We start from the raw sequence: 20,942 nt of genomic DNA, 5'->3' as shown, positions 1-20,942 counted from the left end.
CTTAATACCACCTGGCTCATCCAGGAAGCGTTGCCTGACCGCATGAAGGAAGAGGAGAGAACCCCCCCCTCCCCCCATCCACGCACACACACGCAGAGCCACAAGCCCGGAATCAGACGAGTGAGTCTTTGTGTAGTTGTGTCGCAGCGAGCGCAACAGCCGATACGAGGCATCAAAGAGCCGCGGTGATTAGCTCCACAAGTCCGCTCACCCAATCGGAGAATGTCAGGATTCCGATTGCAAAGCACCAGTGGTGCACGAGGCGCTCATGTACATCAACCATGACCCACTTCTTTGTTTTCAGCGCGTCAAAACCCACCTTGGAAGACGCCCTGTCGCATTGCCATCTGCCACACACACGAGGGGGTGGGATTCCACGTATTCTTTTTTTGTTGTTGTTTTGAGAGTCATTTCACTGCCGTGCTACTGCTACGCCGTTGCTCAGAGGACCCGCGGTCTGTCCTGGATCCACCGCGGCTCCCATTTACGAAGCGAACGGTCGATCGGAGTCGCGTGGTAAAACGACGACTTATGGATGCAGGAAGCTCTCCTTTTCCGGGGCCTACATCACTGCCAGTGAGCTGTTCTAGACCGATGACGATGCGCTTGTACAGATTCGTGCACTGTTTTTCGTAGCAGTGGGGACACCAGCGGTACTTGCCAAGGCAAAATTTGCACGGGTCTTGGCACACCAAGCAACGCGGAAGATGAGGGTAGGCATCACAGGTGGTACGCTGGTATACACAGCCAGCATTGTGCACTACGGGGGCTATACCTTTTTTCCCCTTTGGGGGTGCACGGTAGGTGTCCACACCACAGCCGCAGGGCTCCGGCGGGTGGACCTTTTTCTTGGGCGCGTTGGCGGCATCCTTTCCTTTGGCGGCGGGGAGTGCAGGCATGATGAGCGGATGTACCCTTTTCCCTCTTTATCTGTTTACATGAGAGGTGATCCCGGGTCGAGCGAATGAAAACGGTGAGCAGCGCGCAAACCTAAGTTGCGTACAAAAAACAAAGAGACAGATACGTGCCTCACGGGGTGCGACCAAGATGGGGGTTATGGGTGTGCTTGACTTTGGATGGTCGAATACTTGTGAGAGCGAAGCGGGGCAGAGAACCCTGGCAGGGATTTCAAAACCGTTGATAGCAGACAGTGTTCGACGGCAATACACTTCACTACAGTAAAAAGTAGGTTACATTGAGGCGCCATTTTTTACATGCACCAGCGCTGTTCTGCGAGCTCAAAAGAGCCAAAGCGCTTGGCTTATTCGACAATGTTACCATTCCAGTCAAATGTTTTTGCGTTTTTTTTTTTTGGGCGGGGGAGTGACCTGTAAACCATATGGACGTGAGTCAGGATTCAAGAAGCGCAGCACGGCATCTGTGTGGCATTGCACTCGTGTTTTCTCCTCACATGCAAATGCTTGTGGGTGCGACTATCAGCCCGTGAGCCCCACCCATCCTGGTGCAGCCCCTCCCCACCCGCCCCCCCCCCATCACTTCTAGAATGGAAGTCTCTCCCAAAAATATATTTACGTATATTCCTGCGCCTTTTACAGGTTCTCTGTTTTACCTTACAATTATTATATATTTTTCTTTTTTCTTTTTTTTTTTTGGAGAGGAGTCAGACAGAGGAGTGCTGAATGGTGAAAGAAAAATACAAAAGTGCGCCAACTCGACCAAGGCTTACACGGGCGTTAAATTAGGCGAAAATCCAGTCGACTCTCAGGGGAAACACACACACACACAGACAGACAGACAGACAGACAGAGAAAGAGACAAACTCGCGCCAATAGGCTCCGCCATCTCCTTTTTTTTCCTTCACTAGTAAGAGGCAAGAAAGTGTGTGGGCGGATGTCCCTTGGTTAGTCGCTATCGTCGTCTCTCCGCGCCATATCACCGAAAAATCCACCGACGCGCCTGCGGCGCTTCTCGAATGCGAAGTTTATTTTTTTTCGCCGCTCCTCTTTCAACCAACGGGCTGCCGCGGCCCGCTCACGCTTCTTTTGCCGCTCGGTCCGGTAGACTTCCATCGCGTTCTCTGCCGCCTCCGCATCAACAGAAGAAGCGACGTTAGTGCCAGTAGGGGTGTTAGTGACAGAGGGGGTGGTATCTGTTGCGGGTGTGTGCTTTGCTTTCTTAAAGGACACACGATCGCGTGTCCCACATCTATCAGAAATATCACAACCTGCCGACTGTGGAATCTTTGCAGGCAACCGTGCCCCGTTGTCTTGAGAAGGCGCCAGGGGTGTCGCTGCAGATCCGCGCTTCGATTTCGTTGTTTTATCCACCTTCTCTGCATAAGTCTTTTCTGACCTCGCCGGGGCCTTTTTCTCGGACGCTCGTGAGGAATTACCATGAGCCTCGCCATCGGAGCTGCTGGAGTCTGAGTGGGCGCGTCTCTTTGGAGCAGAACGAATCCTTTCGAGCTTCTGCCGTAGCGCCTCTCGCTGATCCAATCTGACCTGTCTCGCCTCCCCCGTCTGGAAATCTTGGCTGTTATCCTCGCTCGATTGAGATGAACTTCTACTCGTCGAGGAGTCACTGCTGAGCTCGTCGCCGTTGCTGTTGTCGTCATCACCATCCGTACCACGGCCGCCCATAAGAAGATGTTCCCGTTCTTCTTCTTCGTCTCGTTCACGATCGAGCTCGCGCAGTGTCCGCAGATGGCGCTGCTCTGCACGACCTCGTAGTTGATCCAGCTCTGACTCATCGTTCATGAAGGAGATGTCGACAAAGTCGATGATGTTGTCATGGCCACTAACAGCGAGCAGATTAGCGTCATGCGAGACGCGCATGCGGCTGATCGCTTCTTGTCCGCGTGCGCGACGCACCACGTAGTTACCTTGGTGTTGATGTCCACTGCTACTGCTTTGGATTCCAAGAACGCTCGAGTGCGAATACGTGTAGTCACGGGCACTTAGCTGGCAAAGGTTCCGGCGCACCGGGTACATCTGCAGCACCCGCACCAGTCCATCACATGCACCAGTAAGAATGAGATTGTGATTGAAAGTGGTGTTTTCGCCGTGAAAAGAGATAATGGCCTCGCACTCTGCAGGATGGCTTTCCATCACATCGTACGGGCGAGTCCAGGAGCCGTACTTCCATATAGGCAGACCACCGTGAGGTGTGCCGCACACAATACTTGGGATGAAAGCGGTGTTGCCGATACCACTGCTGTTGATGAAGGCGAAGCAGTTCAGCTCGTCCTTGCGGCGTACACTAAAATCCCGGATTTTTCCAGCCCGCATGTCGTAGGCGCCGAGGCAGGTGTCTCCACTGCTGGAAACAAGTTCCTGTGCATCTGTGAAGTAGCAAAGCTGTGACACGTAGTCGCCGTGCTCGTGGTAGGTGTGAACAGGCTTCCGCTCACGCATGTCCCACACCGCGACGAGTCCGTCGTCATCTCCGGTGGCTATCAGATTTTCGTCACAAACGTTGAGTGAGGAGATGCCGTATTTGTGTGGGTTCACTGGCACAGTGTATCCACTCTTCTTACAGCGTTCCAACGAGGTTGCCTTCTTTTTTGCCGCCCTGCCAAGATCTACAGTGGGGTCGTTTTTTTTGTTAATGGCGTTCAGCTTCTTCTTGCCGGCAGTGCGAGCCTGCACCTCATCCGAGGGGATATGAATGACCAGACGGAGTGATACACAGTCCATCACAGATATCGTGCGATCACCACTGGCGCTAACAAGGTAGGCGCCATCGTCGGTAAACTCCATCGATGAGACACCGCCGGATGGGTGCATGAGCATGTTCTGGTGGTGGTAGTTCATCAATACCTCGTCCTCCTTGTACTGTCCATTGAAGATCCATGACGAAAAATCGTTCTGTAGGGGAACCTTTACCATCTCATCGACACTCTTACGCTCGAATATTTCGATCTCGCCAGTGACAAGACCGGCTGCCAAGATTGGGAGGCGCGGATGGAAGCCAATATCGAGCACAGGAGCTGAGGCAACGACTGCCGCCGGCACCGTGACCTCGTTTGTGTCCCCCATGAGAACATCCTCTTTGAGATTATCGAGCTCCATTTTCTGCTGGCGTCCGTGTAACCTCGACAGAGAATCAAAGACCAGTACGCAGAAACGCTAATGAGAACACCACCAACTTTCCTTCCCCTCCCCTCCACACACTCCCATCGATCGGTTCAATGAGCACTTGGATGAAAGGCTCGTCTCTCACCCACAGAAAAGCCTCCGTAACCGTACCGGGAGAACTCCTACCCGAACCAGCAGGAGGTGAAAATATAGAGTGAAAGAAAAAAAAAGACGTCAGTTGAAATCAGGGACGGATTTCGGGGTATAGCAGAGAAAAAATGGGCAGGAGCGCTACAGCGATATTACCAGTCGACCAGAAGTGCTGCCACGCGAGCGAGCCCTGCACTCCTCTCTCCTTGGAGACCGCCACAGCGATTTGCTGTTTGTGCATGTTGCCTCGTCCCTCATAGAGCACCGGCATATATTCACCCATCACATTTGCAGTCTTTTTTTTTCTCGCAGCGCCAAGCAGCAAGACTTGATGTTTCCATTTTTTTTTGGGGGGGGGGAGGGGGAAAGGAGGGTAGTTACTGTGTACCTTCTGTAGCACCAGATCAAACGAGGTGGGCAGCCACACAGGCCCGGAGATCGGAGGTGAGAAAACTGGTGAAAAAAAAAAAGAGACCAAATCGATGAAAAGTCTGCAATCACACCTACCATAAAGCCACTTCTGAGCATCCACGCGTGGCTCTATAAATTTGTAAAGATAGGCGCACCTCGGACACGCACAGTTATTGAGCAGTCAGTGCATTCCCTGTTCACCATCTGGGGAAAGACATTCTCGGCCACTCCCAGCGCATATGAGCTTGCTCTACCGAACACGGCTCCGGGGTGCGTAGCCCTAGGAATCGCTCGGTTTGAACTGCGTGATGCGTACCATCAACCCCTCCCTCCCCCCTTTTCCTTCAGCTTCTGCCGGCAGGAAGGTGCCGCTAGTCCACCGCGAATCGGGCTCGGGACGGCTGCATACCTTCCTCGAGGAAAAATCGCCCCCGGGCTCCTGGTTCAGCGCGCAGACGCCGTGGCACTTGTCGTACAGGGGGTGGGTGAAGGGGAGGGGAGGGGAAGGTCGTGGTGTGTGTCACAAGAGGCTGACATGGGTGTGTCTGTCTCTCTGTCTGTGTGTGTGTGTTTGTGTGTGCTTGTGCCAGCGCACCCGCGCATCGCTCTCAGGACCCGGAAAGGGTGGAGGGCAGCGACGCGCACCGGCCAAATGTACGTCGTCGCGTCCTCCCGTGCGAGATCGTAACCTCGAGCGCGGGGTGCTCCAAGCCTCGACCTCTCCCCGCGGGGCCCGCGTAGCAACGTCGAGGAAAGGTCGGGCACAACGCCGCGCGGACCGCTGTCACGGCAACGCCGGGTGGAGTAGACGGCCTGGTGGGGAGGAGGAGGCCACACGGCTAGCGCGGTGTCAGTCGCCGCCACACCGCCTGCTCTCTCTCCCCCTCCCCCTCCCTCTTCCCTTTCTCCCTCCCTCCTCTCCTCTCCTCTCCGTCTCTCCTCTTCTGCCTTCCCTCCCTTAGGAGTCTACCGCCATGGCACCCAGCGATGCGGGAGATCGCAGGCTCTTGGAGGCCTCACAGAGTTGCGCAGAGGTGTTTGAGAAGCCTATGCGAGGCGATGGGCATCATGGATCGTGTGGGGGAGATGTTGGGCAAATGTATCGAAAAAAAACCGTCGCCTACGCAGAGGATAACGAGATGGGGAGAGGCGCTTCATCTGCACAACACCAAAAATATATATGAATAGCCTCGGTGACATGCATTCCTTCTAGAAGAAGGGGGTCTACGTCACAGAAGCGGTACACAGGTGAAAGACACGGTTACACACGCGGAAACCCCCGTCTCCACGAATATACCAGGAAAGAGAGTTCTCATCAAACAAGAGCAGATCACTTTCTGATGTGTTGCGGTGCGGTATCTGGCACGGTGGCACCGTCATTGGGAGAGAAAACGGGAAATAGCGCCGACCGTGAGCACATTAGAGAAAAACTCAACGTTGTAGCGCCACCTCAGAGTCGCAGAACATCGTCTCGTCATACCCCATGGGAGACTGTGGGCTCTACGGCAAGGAACTCAGCGATGCGATCGGCTACTTTCTTTTGGTATTTCTTTTCAGCGAAAAACCAGTGCCCACCACCCTGAACCTCAACCACGTCAGAGATCCCGTCACGTGGCCGTTGATAGTGACGAATGTACGCGCACCAGTGGTCTGCGTGAAACATGACGCGCTTCTCGCCGCCGTACATGAACAAAATTGGGATTGGCAGGGGAACAAAGAAACGTTGGGTAACCAAGGGAGAGTAGCCTTTGGGGTGCAGTACAATGTCACCGTTTCCAGGCAGCGTAGACACGTCTGCTGCAAGAGAAGGCGTGGCGGGTAGTCGACGGTAAATTGTTGTCATCGCGGTTGTCATGAGGTTGGATGATGTCTTGTTAGAAGCCACATTGGCCCTCGGTGCCCCCGTTCTGAAGCTTGACACCGACGTCGCCTGCCTAGACTGTTTTTCTCCGAGGAGCCACGACACAAGCGCCACGACGCACATCAAGAAGGACCCCATCCAGTATCGGAGATATATCCATGATTGGCATGGCGAAGGGGACACCGGCACAGAGGCGTGCACCGGGGCAGCGCAGTTCGACTTGCGCACACGGCCCCCCTCCGTCGAGCATTGAAAAGAAGACATACTCCCCGACCCGCTCACGTCGCCGCTACTGTGAGGCGACGCCGATATTAGTGGAGAGACGTCTGTGTTCAGCGGCGGGAACACCACGGCTTGATAAAATAGGCGCCGCTTTGCCACGTGGATTTGCCCGGGACCCGCGATCGAAGAGTCAAAATTGCCCGTACGAACGTCGCTGCGTGAAAGGGCGTACTCTGCAGACGACGAGAATGCGTCGTTCTCACCATTTACTACAGCAGCCCGGTGCGTTTCCATAAAGCTCTGCGCGCCTGCGAGAGCCAGTGGGTCTTCCGACACCCACACCGGCGAAGCGATGGCGTTGAGTGATGTGTAGGGATCAAGTTTGCCACTGCTGCCAACACTAGTGTGTGTTGGACCCAGGGTGCCGCAAGTATCTGCCGCAAGCAAGTCCCACTCAGCAAACCCTACAGGCGCACCCTTCGTGTAGGATGAGATGACGACGTTTGCACGGTCTGTCAGGTTTCTCTCGAGCCTGCTGGTTTTTTTTCTGGTACCGCAGCCGCCCTCGCTGCGGTGACCGACACCATCAACGATGGTGGAGGTCTCTGTGGTCCAGTCGCCGTAGAGTGAGTACCGCCGTGTGCGTCCAGAGTGTGTAGACTTGCGGGCCATGCCGCAGTTTCTATCAAATGACCCCATGGTTCTATTGTTGAACAGGGGACTAGGTCTCGATACCGTGCGCCTCGGTTGGGCTCGTGTCTGATACTGATTGTCAGGCGGTATTTTGTTCGGGAAGGGTGCGGCCGATGTATTTTCCACATATGGTATGAGCACGATCTTCCAACCGGAGATCGCCGGATGCGGGGCGCTCTGATTTGCGTCGCAGCTCACCTTCGGAGATTCAGCGGTTCCAGGGACCCAAGAAGATGATGAGGCTGCTGTCTCTCGCATCTGCAGAAGCATGGGTGCATGCATGGCGCAACGGTTCTCCACGGCAAAAGGGTGTCGCACGAAGAACTGTGTGTTGAGGGTGTGATTCAGTAATGCCACCGTGGGCGTCACCACCATCTGTGGGTCGTATGTGTAGGAGGGTCGTCCGGCAAGATTCGAAAACCAGCCCAGAAACCAACGCGCCAGTCGAGTGGGCATAAACAGCCCACAAACAATCAGGAAAAATTGATAGAAGACAAGGAAAAACCTTTTGTGTGTATCAGAGCGCTGCTGTGCAGCAGCAGCAGCAGCACCCCCCCTGCGCTGGCGTAGAGCATACTGGGAAGCGAGAGAGCGTTTCGTCCCCCATCTCGTGGACCCCCTGCGCGGCTGAAGTGGTGTCAACAAAGCCGGCTGCGCAGCACCAGTCCGTGTGACCCCTGAGTCTTCTTGAGCTGGCTTAGGTTCGCAGTTGGCTAAGGTCTCTGCAGTAGCATCAATCTCTTGACCAGATGTTGACAACTCCCCATTCCTCTTCATCGTTTTGGGTGCAGTATGTACTGCGGTGGCTACAGAAAAACGGCTAGCCGGATCTGACCACCCGCCTGTGTTTTGTCCTGAAATCAGAGAGCACATACGCTCGATGTGAGTGGCGTCGCTCTCGAAGAGGTAGGCGCCGACATCTAAGGCGACCATGCGTGAGAACAACCCAGGTCTGGCGAGGATAAGCTCGTAAGCTAAGAGGCACCCCCAGTTGTGGGCAATAAGCACAGGTTGAGTGTACCTAGGTGGCAACTGGTGCGCCGCCAACGTGTCGGTGGTAACATTTGGGACTTGGCTGCCGCTGCTGCTGACTGCGCTGTTGCTAGTGCGGACGTGCGCCTCCGGAGGGGTGGGTGTGAGAGTAGGTGAGCTGTAGTTGCACGTTTCCATGGCGGTGTCCACTGCAATTTCGAGCAGCGTCACAAGGTCTTGAAAACTGTGACCCCTCCAGGGGGTCTTAAAGGGCTCTAATGAGGCGCAGCAACTACGAAGGCCTAGAGAGTCTAGCAGAGTGCTCCTGGATGAAACGCCACCGCTGTCACCGTCACCGCCGTTTGCCTGCGGTGCGGTGCTGGTGAAGTGGAGAATTCGGGAAGGTGAGAATGTGCTCATCCATGTGGACCTATTTGTCCTGGATGTGGTCGATTGCGCGTTTCCCCCCCCGCGCCACAGTTTTGGCAGCACACTCGGGTCCTCCCCTCCCCCTCGGTTGCGCAGCTCTTGTAGAAACGGATGTTCGGCGTCGAAGCCGGGCAAAGTCACCCCCACAATGCGATAATCTGTAGCCAGGGTAGCCATTAAATTCTCGCGGAAAACATCACAGGTATCGGGCCAGCCGGCAATGAAGATCACAGTCGGCTTGCTCAAATTCCCAGATATTTGGATGTTCATCCCTGCAGGCTAAGAGGGAGACGCTTTGTGTTGTGTGTACGTGTGTGTGGAGGGGGGGGAGTTGAGGCTGATCGTTGACACCACAACAAGTCGCCGACCGGAGTGCATAGATGTGCGCTGTGTATTTGTGGATGTGCTAACTCAAAGAGCACGAGGGCTCGTCCAACCCTGTGTTAGCGGGAGTGTTACTCGGAGTGGCACTGATATCCGCCCCCCCCCCGTCTTTTGTCAGGTACACACCAAAGCAATGACGGTCGGAGATGATACCGCTACACACACAGACACACAGAAAATTACAGCAAAAAAAAACAAGCCCTCACAACCCCACTATAGACGTAAAGAAATTATGGATGATTGATGAACCAAAAGTGGAACGCCTGCGAAAAGACGGAGTGTGTCCAATGTAGAAACCGGTAATGATATACTCTCTCTTGAAGGGAATGTCTTTTTTTTTTTTCAAGAGGGGCAGGTGGGGACAAGATCGAAAGGAGGGAAGAGAATCGAAGGGAGGGAGGGAGGGGGCGGAGAGAGGTGTTTTCAGAACCATTTCATGTACTTTGGTATCAACAACAAACAAACAAGCAGCGCTTCAGTGCTACATCAGTCATCTGTTTTTTTTTCCCTCTCCAGTTGCTGGTTGTGTAAAGAAATGAGGGGACGAGAGGAGGGAAGCGGGGAGGGGAGGGGGGGGGGATAGCCGTTACAATGAGACATGGTCCGAGTAGATGCGTTCGAGAGTGGCTATTCGGTGTCACTTCGACTCAGTTAAACCCTACGGAGACATATATATATTTTTACGGTGGGCGTTGTTAACAAGGAATGCCTTCAAAAGGAGCGCAGTCCAGTGTGAGGTGGGATACACACACACACACACAATACCGGCCACTCTTCCACAGGTTTCAGCTACAGAGGCCTAAATTGTCGTACTGGGGAAAATCCGCGCTGTACGCCTGCTGTTGCCCCCTCCTGAGATGCGCTGAGGTGAGTGCAGAAAAGGTCGCATACAGCGAGGGTACGTGTTTTTTTTTTTGTGGTTGAGCGCTGCGCTAGTTAAAACAGAAGTCAGAGTGATGCGAGACGAGCCAAGTGTTCAAGCCCGAGGTCGGATTCATTTTCAAACCTCTCTACCTCTCCACTATCCTCATCCGCTTTGACGTTCACTACCCTTACGTGTGGTGTCTAGATACATGCAAACGACCCTCTCGGTTCAGGCAACACACGGAATACGATACCACTTCACTCTTTTCCGGTGATGCTTCGGCAGGACTGTGATTCACTGACGGTACTGAAGAAGGGGGTCGGCAGCGACTATGAGCTTCTTTGTAAATGAGCACATTTGGGGGGGGGGGGGAGGAGGAGGAGGAACAGGGGGGGGGGGGGAACAGATAAGAGAATGTAAGCCTAGGTTCTTTTCCTGTGTTGCGTCCACCATTTTCAAAAACTTACCGTAAAAGTGGAGCACAGGGAGCAGTAGAGAGGTATGTAAAAAAAAATGAGAGGAAAACACGAAGGCGCGCACGTCGGTCATTGTACCGGGCGAAAAAGAGCTTTTCACTATAAACATGCACATTCGTTTTTAAGGGAAACTTATTTTCTAGGCTTCATCACACCCACCACTCGTAAAGAGCACTGTGGAAGGGTACCGGGCCTCGGGAGTCGCATCCGCCAACGTGGCCTCGAGTTTCACACATCACCATCAGCCCGTCTACTCGAAATCGCTGCTTTCCTTATTGCTGATGTGGATATTGGACCCTCATCTGCTGCGACATCTGAAGCCCCGTTGTCACATATGAACCCTCGGGTGGGATCTGGTAGGTAATTGGCCCGGCGAACCCTCGCGACGGTTCAGCAGCTGCGTACAACATCTGCTGTTGCTGCGGGTGTGGGACCATTTGAACACCATGCGGGTGCTGAATCATCCCGCTTGCGTTCATCATATACACATGTGGCTTGTACACCATTGGATAGAGGGCCATCTGGCCATTAGGGGCTTGCATCATCATCATCATAGGCTGCTGGAAAGCAGGTGCAGCAGATTGCAACGGCTGCATCGTGGTAGCCACAGGAGTGGCCTGGGGTTGGGTCTGCTGCCGCTGCTGCTTCTCCGCCTGCTCGTTTGATGAAACCCAGCTCTTTGGTGTGGCACGGCGACGCGACACCGACGAGCTCCTCTCAGCACCAGGGCCAGAATCGCCTTGGCCAAAGCCTGACAGGGACGGCATCGACGAGAGGCTGGGATTGTGAGTCGAGATGCCGAAAGGCGCGTAAGACGACGACAACAATCGCGTCTCCACCGCCGGCGAAGGCGGCGCGGCGGCAGGGGTAGCCTGGGGGATTTGGTAATAGGACAGGTGGTTGCTGGAGGCGTTATAATCCATGTGCCGTGTAACGGACGGCGGTTCCGCGCTGCCCTCAACAATTCTAGGGTGCGGCGGTGCGCTGCCATGGGACGAGATAGCCATGAACGCCGACTGCGGCTGCGGTGACAATGGCCCCGTGGTGGTCGTGGCAACGCCTGCTCCGTTGGGGTGTGTCGCGAAGACGCGAAAAACAGGCGAGGAGGCGCCAGGCGGCGCAAAAGTGCCGCTGCCATTGGTACTGATGCAATTCAAAGATGCGGAAGACGCGGCGTTACTATCTTCGATACCGCCTCCACCGGTAGCGGTCCACTCCGATGTTGACGTCGGTGGATGAGAAACTCGCGGCGTGGTGTCGATCAGCGACGCACTGCTTGATAGATGAGCCGCCGCGAACGACCCGTGCTGGGAGCCTGACTCGTCATGCAGTTGCAGCCCCGTGCTAAACACCTTGAGAGGGACTTCACAGTCTGCTGTTGCAGACACGCCGCAGTTCATCACATGCGCGTTTGTGAGCGGCAGGCGCATCGAGGCTGCCGAGGGCACCAGCTTCCCATGAACATGAAAGGACGTGGTGTCGTGACTGAAGCGATCGCCCGACAACACCGAGCTGCTTCCGTAATGGTGATCCTCATCGTGATAGTCTACATCAGCGGAGCAGTCCCCCTTCAGTTTTAGAAAGCTGAGCACGCGGTTCAGGTCATAGGCTACGCTTTCTTCCTTATCCTCCTCCTCTTCCTCCTCGGCAGTGATGACGGCAGAGGATTTGCTTTTCGAGTCATTCCCCAGATCACTCGCTGTGAGCAGGTCAGACTCGCACTTCATCAAGCCTGAGGACATGCTAACGGCATTTGCCCGTCGCACCTCGCGCCACGCTCGCTGTAGCGGCTCTTTAGGGCGCTGTTCGTTGCTGCTCACTGGCCTCTGAGCAGCTTCAACCTTGCCGGCATCGTCAGCTGCCTTTGCAGAGCGCGGCAACGGCACTGGGAAGGCCGCTGGTGCAGTCGCGGTCGACTGTAAAGCTGAAGCCGTTGACAATTCTTTCAATGGCACAGTCGGGGCTTGCGCGGAGGGGATGGCGGCGATGCTTGCCATATTGGCGTCACTCTCCTTCGCCGGTAGAGTGGGTGATGTCGCCTTTTCATGCACTTGCTTTTCAGCGAGCGCTGCATCTATAGCTGTAGGGGCTCCTGCTGCTCCTGCCGCCGCCGCCGACCGATTGTTGCGCCGGTACGCGAGTGCCGAAGGATCAGCCTCGTTGGCAGCAGGTGCTGCCTCTGCAGCTTTGCTGTTGGTGCTGTGCCTGCCGGCGACAGCCTTCGCGCTGCCGTCAGCTTTCTCAATCACGTTGGTTGTGGTGGTGCTCTTTTCAACTCCCACAGCAGCTAACGCAGAGCTGGTCGATCCCACTGATGTTTTCAGCCTTGTAGCCTTGGCGCCCAAAGTCGCTGGCGTCCGGGCGTCCGCTATCGAATTCTTAGCTCGCGTCGCCTCGGCCGTCTCAGTTGCTGTTGTTAGTCGGGTGCTTTCGGAGGTCGTTACTGAGGGCTCCACCGCCTTCTTCAGCTCTTCTGTTTGAGAGCGGGATTGTGGAAGCACGGGCGCTGGGTACGCCGCGTTCAGTGGACCGGTCTCTCTCGCATTCTTCTGGTCTTTAGACGACGTGGGTGTCCGCTGGTGCTGCTGTTGGTCCTTCCGTTCCGCTTTTGTCTTGGGCGACAGCGTAGACGCGGTAACAGAGGCGGTCGATGGGGATGTCGTGACTGGCTCTTGTGTGCCTGGTCGCTCTGTTTCGCGTGGCTGTTCCTGCTCTGGCCTTTCGCAGCGACTTTCATCAAGCATTTCTGAAGGTGTGCAACTGCGGTGTGTGACAGACGCGGCTTGCTCAGGGCAGGTGCTCGTGAGCGCGGTCCCGCTCACGACACAGGGTGACCTTGTGGAGCTGAGCGAAGAGGCTGCTTTGTTTATGACACTCTCCTCCGGAGAGAAGTTCTGCACTCCATCGTGCATAATGGCGCTGGCCCCTCCCCAAATCGCCGGCGTTGACTCCTCCGTTCCGTTGCCATCGAGGTCACTGGATGCGTGAGGAGGCATAATCCTTGTATTTCCCACTCTCTCGAGCGATGTCGTCACCGGCGTTTGATTCGGGGTCGACGACACCGTCGCAAGTGAGGGTGACGGCCCCTTCTGTTTGCCTCCGCGCTTCGACTTATTTGAGCGAAACTCCACTGGAGGGTGCACCGCGGGGTTATCCGTCTTCACTGCTACTGTTTCTAACACCACCGCGTTCTCGGCCGCCCCCCAACCCGTCGCGACCGGGGTTATTGAGGAGGTCAGCTGGGCATCGTTTTCCCTTGGAGGAGACTCCACTACTGTGGTAGACCGTTTAACCTCCTCAATGAACTTTTCCTCTTGGTTACTAACCACTGTTGCAGCCGCTTCAAACACAGTCTCTACGGGTGTTGCCGCCCCATCGCTGCCGTCGCTGTTGGCGAAGACGTCCACTACAATCGCACCTGCCTGCGATGACCCTTTCAATGGACGCTTCACGCTGTTTGAAATAGAGGACGGTAAAGCCTTTACTCCCCCCGGTTGCGGTGCAGATCTGTTTTTCCCAGGCGCAGAGGACGCCGTTGAACCACCCTGGGAGCCGTGCGATACACCACGGAGGCTGCTGTTGCGCCCCGAAGAGACTTGGGCGATGCTGACCGTATGCTCCACTTTACCTGCAGCCTGTTTCGTGGCTGCAGACACCGGTGGTGTGGTCGCAGCAGCCAATGCCACCGCAGAGGTAGCGGTCGTTTCCGCTGAGGTCGATGCTAACTGAGCGAGGCTTGAGACGTGCACGGCCTCCCCAACCACAGCGCGTATGGTGGTGGTGAACAGCAGCATGGTGCCAAGCACAACAACATTAAAGTGCATCAGCTGGACCCCCTCCTCGCTCAAGCCTCTACAAAGAAGTTGGTAGAAAGTAAGGCACACAATATGGAAGTAGCTGAGTTGTGCTTCCCCAGCCACCTGATTGTTGTGTGATACACTTCGCACCGCACTCCCTGACTTAGTGAGCGAGTTGGGGTCATAGTCGCCCCACACGGACGATGGCATTGCCCTGCGCGTTGAGTTGCTTTTCTCATAGAGGTAAATGAGCATCATCACCACCAAAAGTAGCAGATAAGCACACCCGCCCGGCTGCTTATACTCGCAACGGGACGCCATGAAAAACAGTACTGCGGCTGACTGCATGGCATTCGACAGAAACGCCAGTCCGCTCCACGGCACAACGTATGCCAGTAAAAATGCTGTTAGAGCGTAGAAGCTGAGATAAATAACCGTGTCCTTGAGTGCCTGCAGCGGTGTTTCCATCCACCCGTTACCCACCAACAACGGCACCGCAGTCAGAAGCGCAGCAGTGCCGAAGACAGGTATGCTGAGAGTCGTTTCCAACAACCCGAGCGAGAACCAACACATGATTCCCAAGAAGAAATAAAAGTCGACAAAGTAAAAGTACTCACACCGCAGCCGCATGCACCCATGCACAAGCCGGGCGACAACATGGTGGTGACCCGTCACGTGCAGCAGGCGCTGTGGAAGCGTAATGACCCCCTGGACGAGCCCTCGGCGGACGTCATCTAGAAGCAACGTCTCAGCAAATAGGAGGGTAATGCAAAGGGAAGCGCAGTAGGCCGTGAGCACGCGGTAAACGAAGTGGTGAAAACACGTGAGGGAGATCACGGCGTCATCTATCTCATACGACGGGATCCAGTACATGAAGAGAAGCACCAACCCCGCCTCAAGTCCTGCCAACGGCTTGACAGAGTAGACCGGCAACCACCCCAGAAGATTTACAAGGAAGGCGGCCACCGCTAGCCGCTGGAGTGAGAGCACATCCAGCGTCAGGGCCAAAACCACAAACCACACCGTTTGCTCCACCAAGAACGCCGACGGCGAGTAAAAGCTGCAGTAGAGGTACGAACGCAATGACTCGTGGCGATTCGTGTCGGTTGCTTTACGCCCTAATAAAAAGCGCACCAGGTTCCCACCTGTGTACCGGAAACCCGTGATGCCCCCTGCACTGCCACCGCCTACACTTCCCAAGCTCTGCGACTCACCCAGGGATGCGCTCTTGGCGCAAAGTCCGCTGCCACCACTTACGATTAGCGCCTGTCGTCTGGCTGTCTGACCTCCTGCCCTGCTGGACATCAGTACGCCGCCGTTTCCGCTGCCCTCCAGCGCCGTCCAATCGAAAGCGCTGGGTGGCAGGAGGCCACTGCAGAACAGACTCCAGCCCAGCTGCTCTGGGGTCACTTGCGACAGATGCGAGACGCAGAACAGAATCTGTCCCATCACTGGAGACGCGCCGTTCATCAGGTTGCTGAAGCGGCGCGAGCACGCTGCGGACGCTATAAGAGTGATGATGGAGATAAAGTGCCCTAGAAGAAACAAAAAACCCTGCCGATGAGCGAGACCCTCCTCGGCGAAGTTGGACACGGCAGCGACATTATGGGGAATGAGAAACCGAGCCCCAATGGTGTAGAAAATGTCTATAAGGAGGCTATCGAGGGGTTTCCAGCAACGCTCGAGTAGACCCACTCGCTTTGCCGCATTCCTCGCTGCATCGCTGGACTCGTTGATGCCGTCGCTCCTAGTGCGATCCTCACCTCTTGCTTTTCGCGCCTGTGCATCAGTTGCGTCTGCGGGTGCGAGAACCGCCGCACTGGTGCCGCTTATGATACCGTTCACCCCATGTCCGTTTGAGTGTCGGTGTGCACGCCCCATGACCTCTCTCGTCAATCACACTTTTCTGGTTTAAAAATTAGTAGTAAGCGACAAAAAAAAAAGCGTCGCTTCGCACACACAAACACACACACAAATACAAACTAAAAAAAAAGGGGGCAACGCAACAACAAACACCGGGGCGCGACTGTGGCACAAATTTCTCCTCTCACCACAGTCGTTCTGCCTTTTATTTGACCTGCGCCTTACCTTTTAGGCGGGAGTTCGTGGGCAATGAACGCTGCTTCACCAACTGTTTTTGCCCTTTGAAGTAGTCACTCGATAACCCGCACTTCTCAATGCCCACGCCAAGTAGGAATCAATGACAGCGGAATCAAAAGTGACTGCGCGAAGTTCAGAGGGGCTACACTAGTGCACACTTCACCGGTGGAGGTGGAAGGAGCTCAAAAACAAAGCACAAGAGCCCCCCCACCTCTGCACGAGAAACTCCGCTGGGATCCCCCACTGACGGCAACTAAAAAAAAGAAAGCGAAAACGTGCACACACACACGCAACCTTTGGAACCACACAAGAGGAAAAAAAAATGAACAGCACAACCGATGTCCACACTAAGTTGAAAGAAACAGCTGAGGGGGAGGGTAGGAAAGGGGAGTGGGATAAAAAGATCGAGGAAAAAAAAACAAAAAAAACCAACGACCGACGAAGAGAGAAGGGAGAAAAAAATGGAAACAAGTTATGCGGGGAGATACGCACACCAGAAAAGGAAAAAGGAAAAGAGGGAGAAAAGGTGGGTGAGGGGGTGAGGGGTTAAAAAAACGAAAAAAAAAAACGTCGTTGATGACGCAAAGGAGAGAAGGGAAATGAGGAAATATATATTTTAAAATGGTGTAACAGAACCCAAGAGAGCACAAAGCTCAAACAACGTAGAACAGCCACTGAAAAAGAAACGCAAAAAAAAGAGAGTGAAGAGGAAAATGGCGGAAAGGGTGTTTTGGGTTTTTTTCTTCAGTGCGTGAATGTATCTTCACACACAAAACACCCACAAAACCGAAGCAGAAACGCCCGGGGGAGGGAGGGAGGGGGGGACAATAAATACAGCCGATGAAGTAGATATAAACTAGAGAAAATCAATACATGCACTATCACACAAAGGCAAAAGAAGCACAAGGGGGGGGGCTAGAGGGTAGAATCTGGCGAAGATATGATGATGAAACGCTATGCAGTCGGCCTGAAGCACAAACAGAACCGAAAGACACCACGTGTGGGGGGGGGGGAGGAGGAGGAGAGGTAAGCGTGTTCCCAGAGAAAACGCTACGTGGGCATGGAAAAAAAAAACACACACAGCGAGATAAAACACACGCCAAATCAGAGACCGACTGCAGTGCACGGATTCTTAGAGGATAACGGAAACAAAGGCGCTGTGGTGATTTCTTTCCGTCGCTTGTCACGGAAGAAATCACACAAGAGAGGACCTGTGTGCAATGCGGCGGCGATCCACAAAGGGGGGGAGGAGGGGGAGGTCAATGCAGAGAAGGGAAAGACCGGCACCTGCTGTCCACTTTATGTGTGACTACCAGAACGTTTTGTGACCTGAGTAGATGCAAATTCACATACACACACATACACAAAAGAGTGGTGGTCACTTTCCTCGATGACTTGTTTGTATTATCGTGTATTTCCAGTCTCGCACCCTACTCAGTTGTTTTAGCACTCTTGTCGGCTCCCGTCTCTGCTTTCACTTATAAGTGTCGCCTGCCTCTCTTTGGTTTGTTTGTAACCCCCCTTTTTCTCCCTTTTGGTGTGTGCGACCGTATTGCTATTCACTGAGTGTACTCTGACCAGACACAGAGACACACACGCACAGTAGGGGGGGGGGGGAGGGAGGGAAGTAGAAGAAAAAGCAGCTTACTCTCCCGCTACTTGACCCGTAAGTGGCTTCCTCGCGATGAGGTGGGGGATAAAAATAGAAAAAAAGAAAAAATTTTTTAAATATGTCTACAGGTGCAGCAGGTTCGCACACGCACACAGAGACAGACGGACAGACAGACACACACCTACGAACGAAAACGAGGTTGGATTATATACATATACATATAATATCAGCATGTACATGCATGTATACATGCAAATATATATATATGTTTCCTTGATCAGAGTATGGGGGAGAGAAAAGTAGAGAGAAAAGGAAGGCACGAAAGATGAAAGACGATGATAAGATATGCGGTTCTGCCATGGGTTTCACAGGACCGGTCAGTTATTCCGATAGAGGCGATGTGGGTGTGGGTGCGCGCAGAAGTGTAATCGTGCCGAGTGCATGTCTAAACTTCGTATTGAATATGACATTTAGGCACTACTTGTGCATATATGCTATGTTTGACACTCACGGAAACATTGAGGTAGACATCGCCGAAGTTTCAGCTCTGGGTCACCAAAGCGGAAGCTCTAAACGAGGAGTTGTGGGGATAGAACCCACAACACCACTCGAAGAAAACACAAAGGCACGTTTTTTTTTCCTTGTCCACGAGACAGCAGAGAAGGCCCACACTGAGAGAAAGTGAAGAAAAAAGTTGCTGCAGCAGAGGGGAGAACAAAAGGGGGATACGGCAACCGGCAGACGTCTGCGTTTTTTTTTCTCCTGCCAAAGACGAGCCCTCACCACTATCAACATACATATATATGTTGTCTATACATGGCACAGGCAATGATGTGGTGATACGAATGCTGTCAGCAAGAGTAGTGACATGGTTACATATATAAATATGTGTGTGTATATATATTTGAACCGCCCCCACTCCCCCCCCCGTAACCTCCCTTGCTCCTTCCCCTCCGCCCAGAACCCAGGAAAAAAAGAGTACAAAAACACATACACACACCGGAGAGTTCCAAGACGGAGATGAACGCACAACGCAATCAATGAAGTTTCGTATGACATATTGTCTGCTTGCACAGCACCTTCTCTCGCGGTGCATCGAACATGCATACAACGCTTATTCACTTAAAAAAAAAGAAAAAAGAAGAAGACCTCACCGTTTCGCATATTCACAGTTCCCCACCCTCTCCCCTCGATATGCGGGGAGGGAGGGGAGGATGATATCCGAGCCCGCGGGGACTCTTCACGGACCGACTCGTTTTCGTCTTGAAGGTCGCACAGCCGCTCCGATAAGAAGATGACCGTGGGCGTAGAGTCAGAGACGCAAACGTATGTGTGCAGCGGAAGAAGCTCACTCTCTTGGTGAACAGATGAGTTTACGTACATGCAACTACGTACACACACCCTTCTGCGGAAAATAAAAGACCCCCCCCCAAAAAAAAAGACTCGGCTAGTCTGTAAGAAATGTGTGCGTGTGATGGACGCTTGAGGAATACACGCACACATATATATATTTATAATATATAAACATATGTATATGTACATACATATCTATATATATGTATATATGTATGCACCGACACCTCTTTCAGTCTGGCGACAGCGTGTACAAGCGTCAAAGCAACGTGGAATTTTCGTGGCAGCACAGCAAGAACACAAGGAAACACACAGCCATGTGCTTCCGAGAAACGACAGATGTGTACGTGTATAGGTGCAGTGGGTGCTGAACGATAGTAGGACGTGAAAATATGTCCCGGGGTCCGACACTACGGGTGTCCCGCATCGACCACCCTTGTGGCACCCTCATACCCATTTCGCAAAGCGATACACCGACCTAGAGCGCCCCTTCTGAGCACGACAGAGGTTTGAGGCCCTTCTTGAAGAGCGGCTTCGCTCGTATGCAGAAGGAGAAGTTCACCATCTTCAGGTCGCAAGACTCTGGCTTTCCGTGATGTCCAAAGAAGGGTTCATTGCCAATAAAAGCGCAGGCCGGCACAAGTATGCGCAGAGGAAGCCATGCAACCACGCAAGAAGTCGCTGTGTAGCATCCGTGTGCCTTTGCGACAACAGAGATGCATGAAATCCGCCGCAAACGAAGCGAACAACAACAAAAACAGAAACAGAGGCAAACTCATTTACTGAGATCCACGAGCCGTCCCTCAGCACCAGAGCGACACAGTCAACGGTCACCACACCACCAGGGAAGCATTACTACTCCCTCAGTTCACCGATACAATACTTATCCAATAGGGGTTTTACTTTTTCAAAGTCGTGGTTTTCATGAAACATAAGGGAGCCATCTTTGCCCGCCGCCTCCACGATGCTCAGTCCACCGGGGTGTAGCGTTGTAATGAAGTCGATATCGAAGTGATAAACATATCCATCCACAATCGTCCAGTAGTCTTTCGGGGTGCAATGGGCCGCCACCTCGTCACGCGTGTATGCCACCATGAATGCAACAGATAAGGAGGAAAAAAAAACTTTTTTCTTGGTGGCGTTACCCTGTGGAGAAAGAGCAGCGAAAGAAAAGGAGGAAAACAGTGAATGAGAAGAAAAAAAGGAGGAGACAGCAGCGCTTGTTCCCCCTTCCCCTCCCCTCCCCCCCCCCGGCCTCCGACGCAGTACAGTGAGCGGGAGTGAGCAGCGGAGCCGAGACAATGTTCTTGTACGATCGACATCAAGAGGGAAGCCAATCACACCACGTGTCGTGACAGGGCTCTAACGAGGGAGAAGGCATACACATGAGGAGGACGAGGTGACCAGCGCCGCAAGATACGCGTCATAAATGCGTGCATAAATGCGTGCATAAGCTACCCGTGACGCACCTGCGCCGAGGCCACGAGGCGTGGAACTCATGGGAAGCGATCGGGACTATTCTCTCTTCATCTCTGTTTTGGGTGGATGTCCTATTGCCGTGTGACGAGAAGCAATCACTT

The 20,942-nt window shown here is 53.7% G+C and overlaps 5 protein-coding genes across 5 annotated transcripts; all 5 read right to left on the bottom strand.

Moving 5' to 3' along the window:
• Positions 1-407: 407 nt before the first annotated feature.
• JKF63_00748 (uncharacterized protein) lies at positions 408-899 on the bottom strand (the record flags this gene model as incomplete). The annotated part of the gene is made up of 1 exon (XM_067896798.1): positions 408-899. One exon carries the CDS (start codon positions 897-899, stop codon positions 408-410), a length of 492 nt encoding a protein of 163 aa, XP_067752955.1.
• Positions 900-1,862: 963 nt separating this feature from the next.
• Positions 1,863-4,031, bottom strand: JKF63_00747 (uncharacterized protein; the record flags this gene model as incomplete). The annotated part of the gene is made up of 1 exon (XM_067896797.1): positions 1,863-4,031. One exon carries the CDS (start codon positions 4,029-4,031, stop codon positions 1,863-1,865), a length of 2,169 nt encoding a protein of 722 aa, XP_067752954.1.
• A 2,041-nt stretch (positions 4,032-6,072) lies between these two features.
• Positions 6,073-8,151, bottom strand: JKF63_00746 (uncharacterized protein; the record flags this gene model as incomplete). Its single annotated transcript, XM_067896796.1, has 1 exon — positions 6,073-8,151. One exon carries the CDS (start codon positions 8,149-8,151, stop codon positions 6,073-6,075), a length of 2,079 nt encoding a protein of 692 aa, XP_067752953.1.
• A 2,621-nt stretch (positions 8,152-10,772) lies between these two features.
• JKF63_00745 (uncharacterized protein) lies at positions 10,773-16,178 on the bottom strand (the record flags this gene model as incomplete). The annotated part of the gene is made up of 1 exon (XM_067896795.1): positions 10,773-16,178. The coding sequence occupies one exon, from the start codon at positions 16,176-16,178 to the stop codon at positions 10,773-10,775; it is 5,406 nt and encodes a 1,801-aa protein (XP_067752952.1).
• Positions 16,179-20,217: 4,039 nt separating this feature from the next.
• On the bottom strand, positions 20,218-20,457 carry JKF63_00744 (uncharacterized protein; the record flags this gene model as incomplete). Its single annotated transcript, XM_067896794.1, has 1 exon — positions 20,218-20,457. One exon carries the CDS (start codon positions 20,455-20,457, stop codon positions 20,218-20,220), a length of 240 nt encoding a protein of 79 aa, XP_067752951.1.
• Between the last annotated feature and the right edge of the window lie 485 nt (positions 20,458-20,942).

This window comes from Porcisia hertigi, chromosome 36 (assembly GCF_017918235.1).
Source record: "Porcisia hertigi strain C119 chromosome 36, whole genome shotgun sequence".
NCBI classification, from domain to species: Eukaryota; Euglenozoa; class Kinetoplastea; order Trypanosomatida; family Trypanosomatidae; genus Porcisia; species Porcisia hertigi.
The sequence above is the reverse complement of the archived record's forward strand: the minus strand, read 5'-3'. Positions and strand labels throughout refer to the sequence as shown.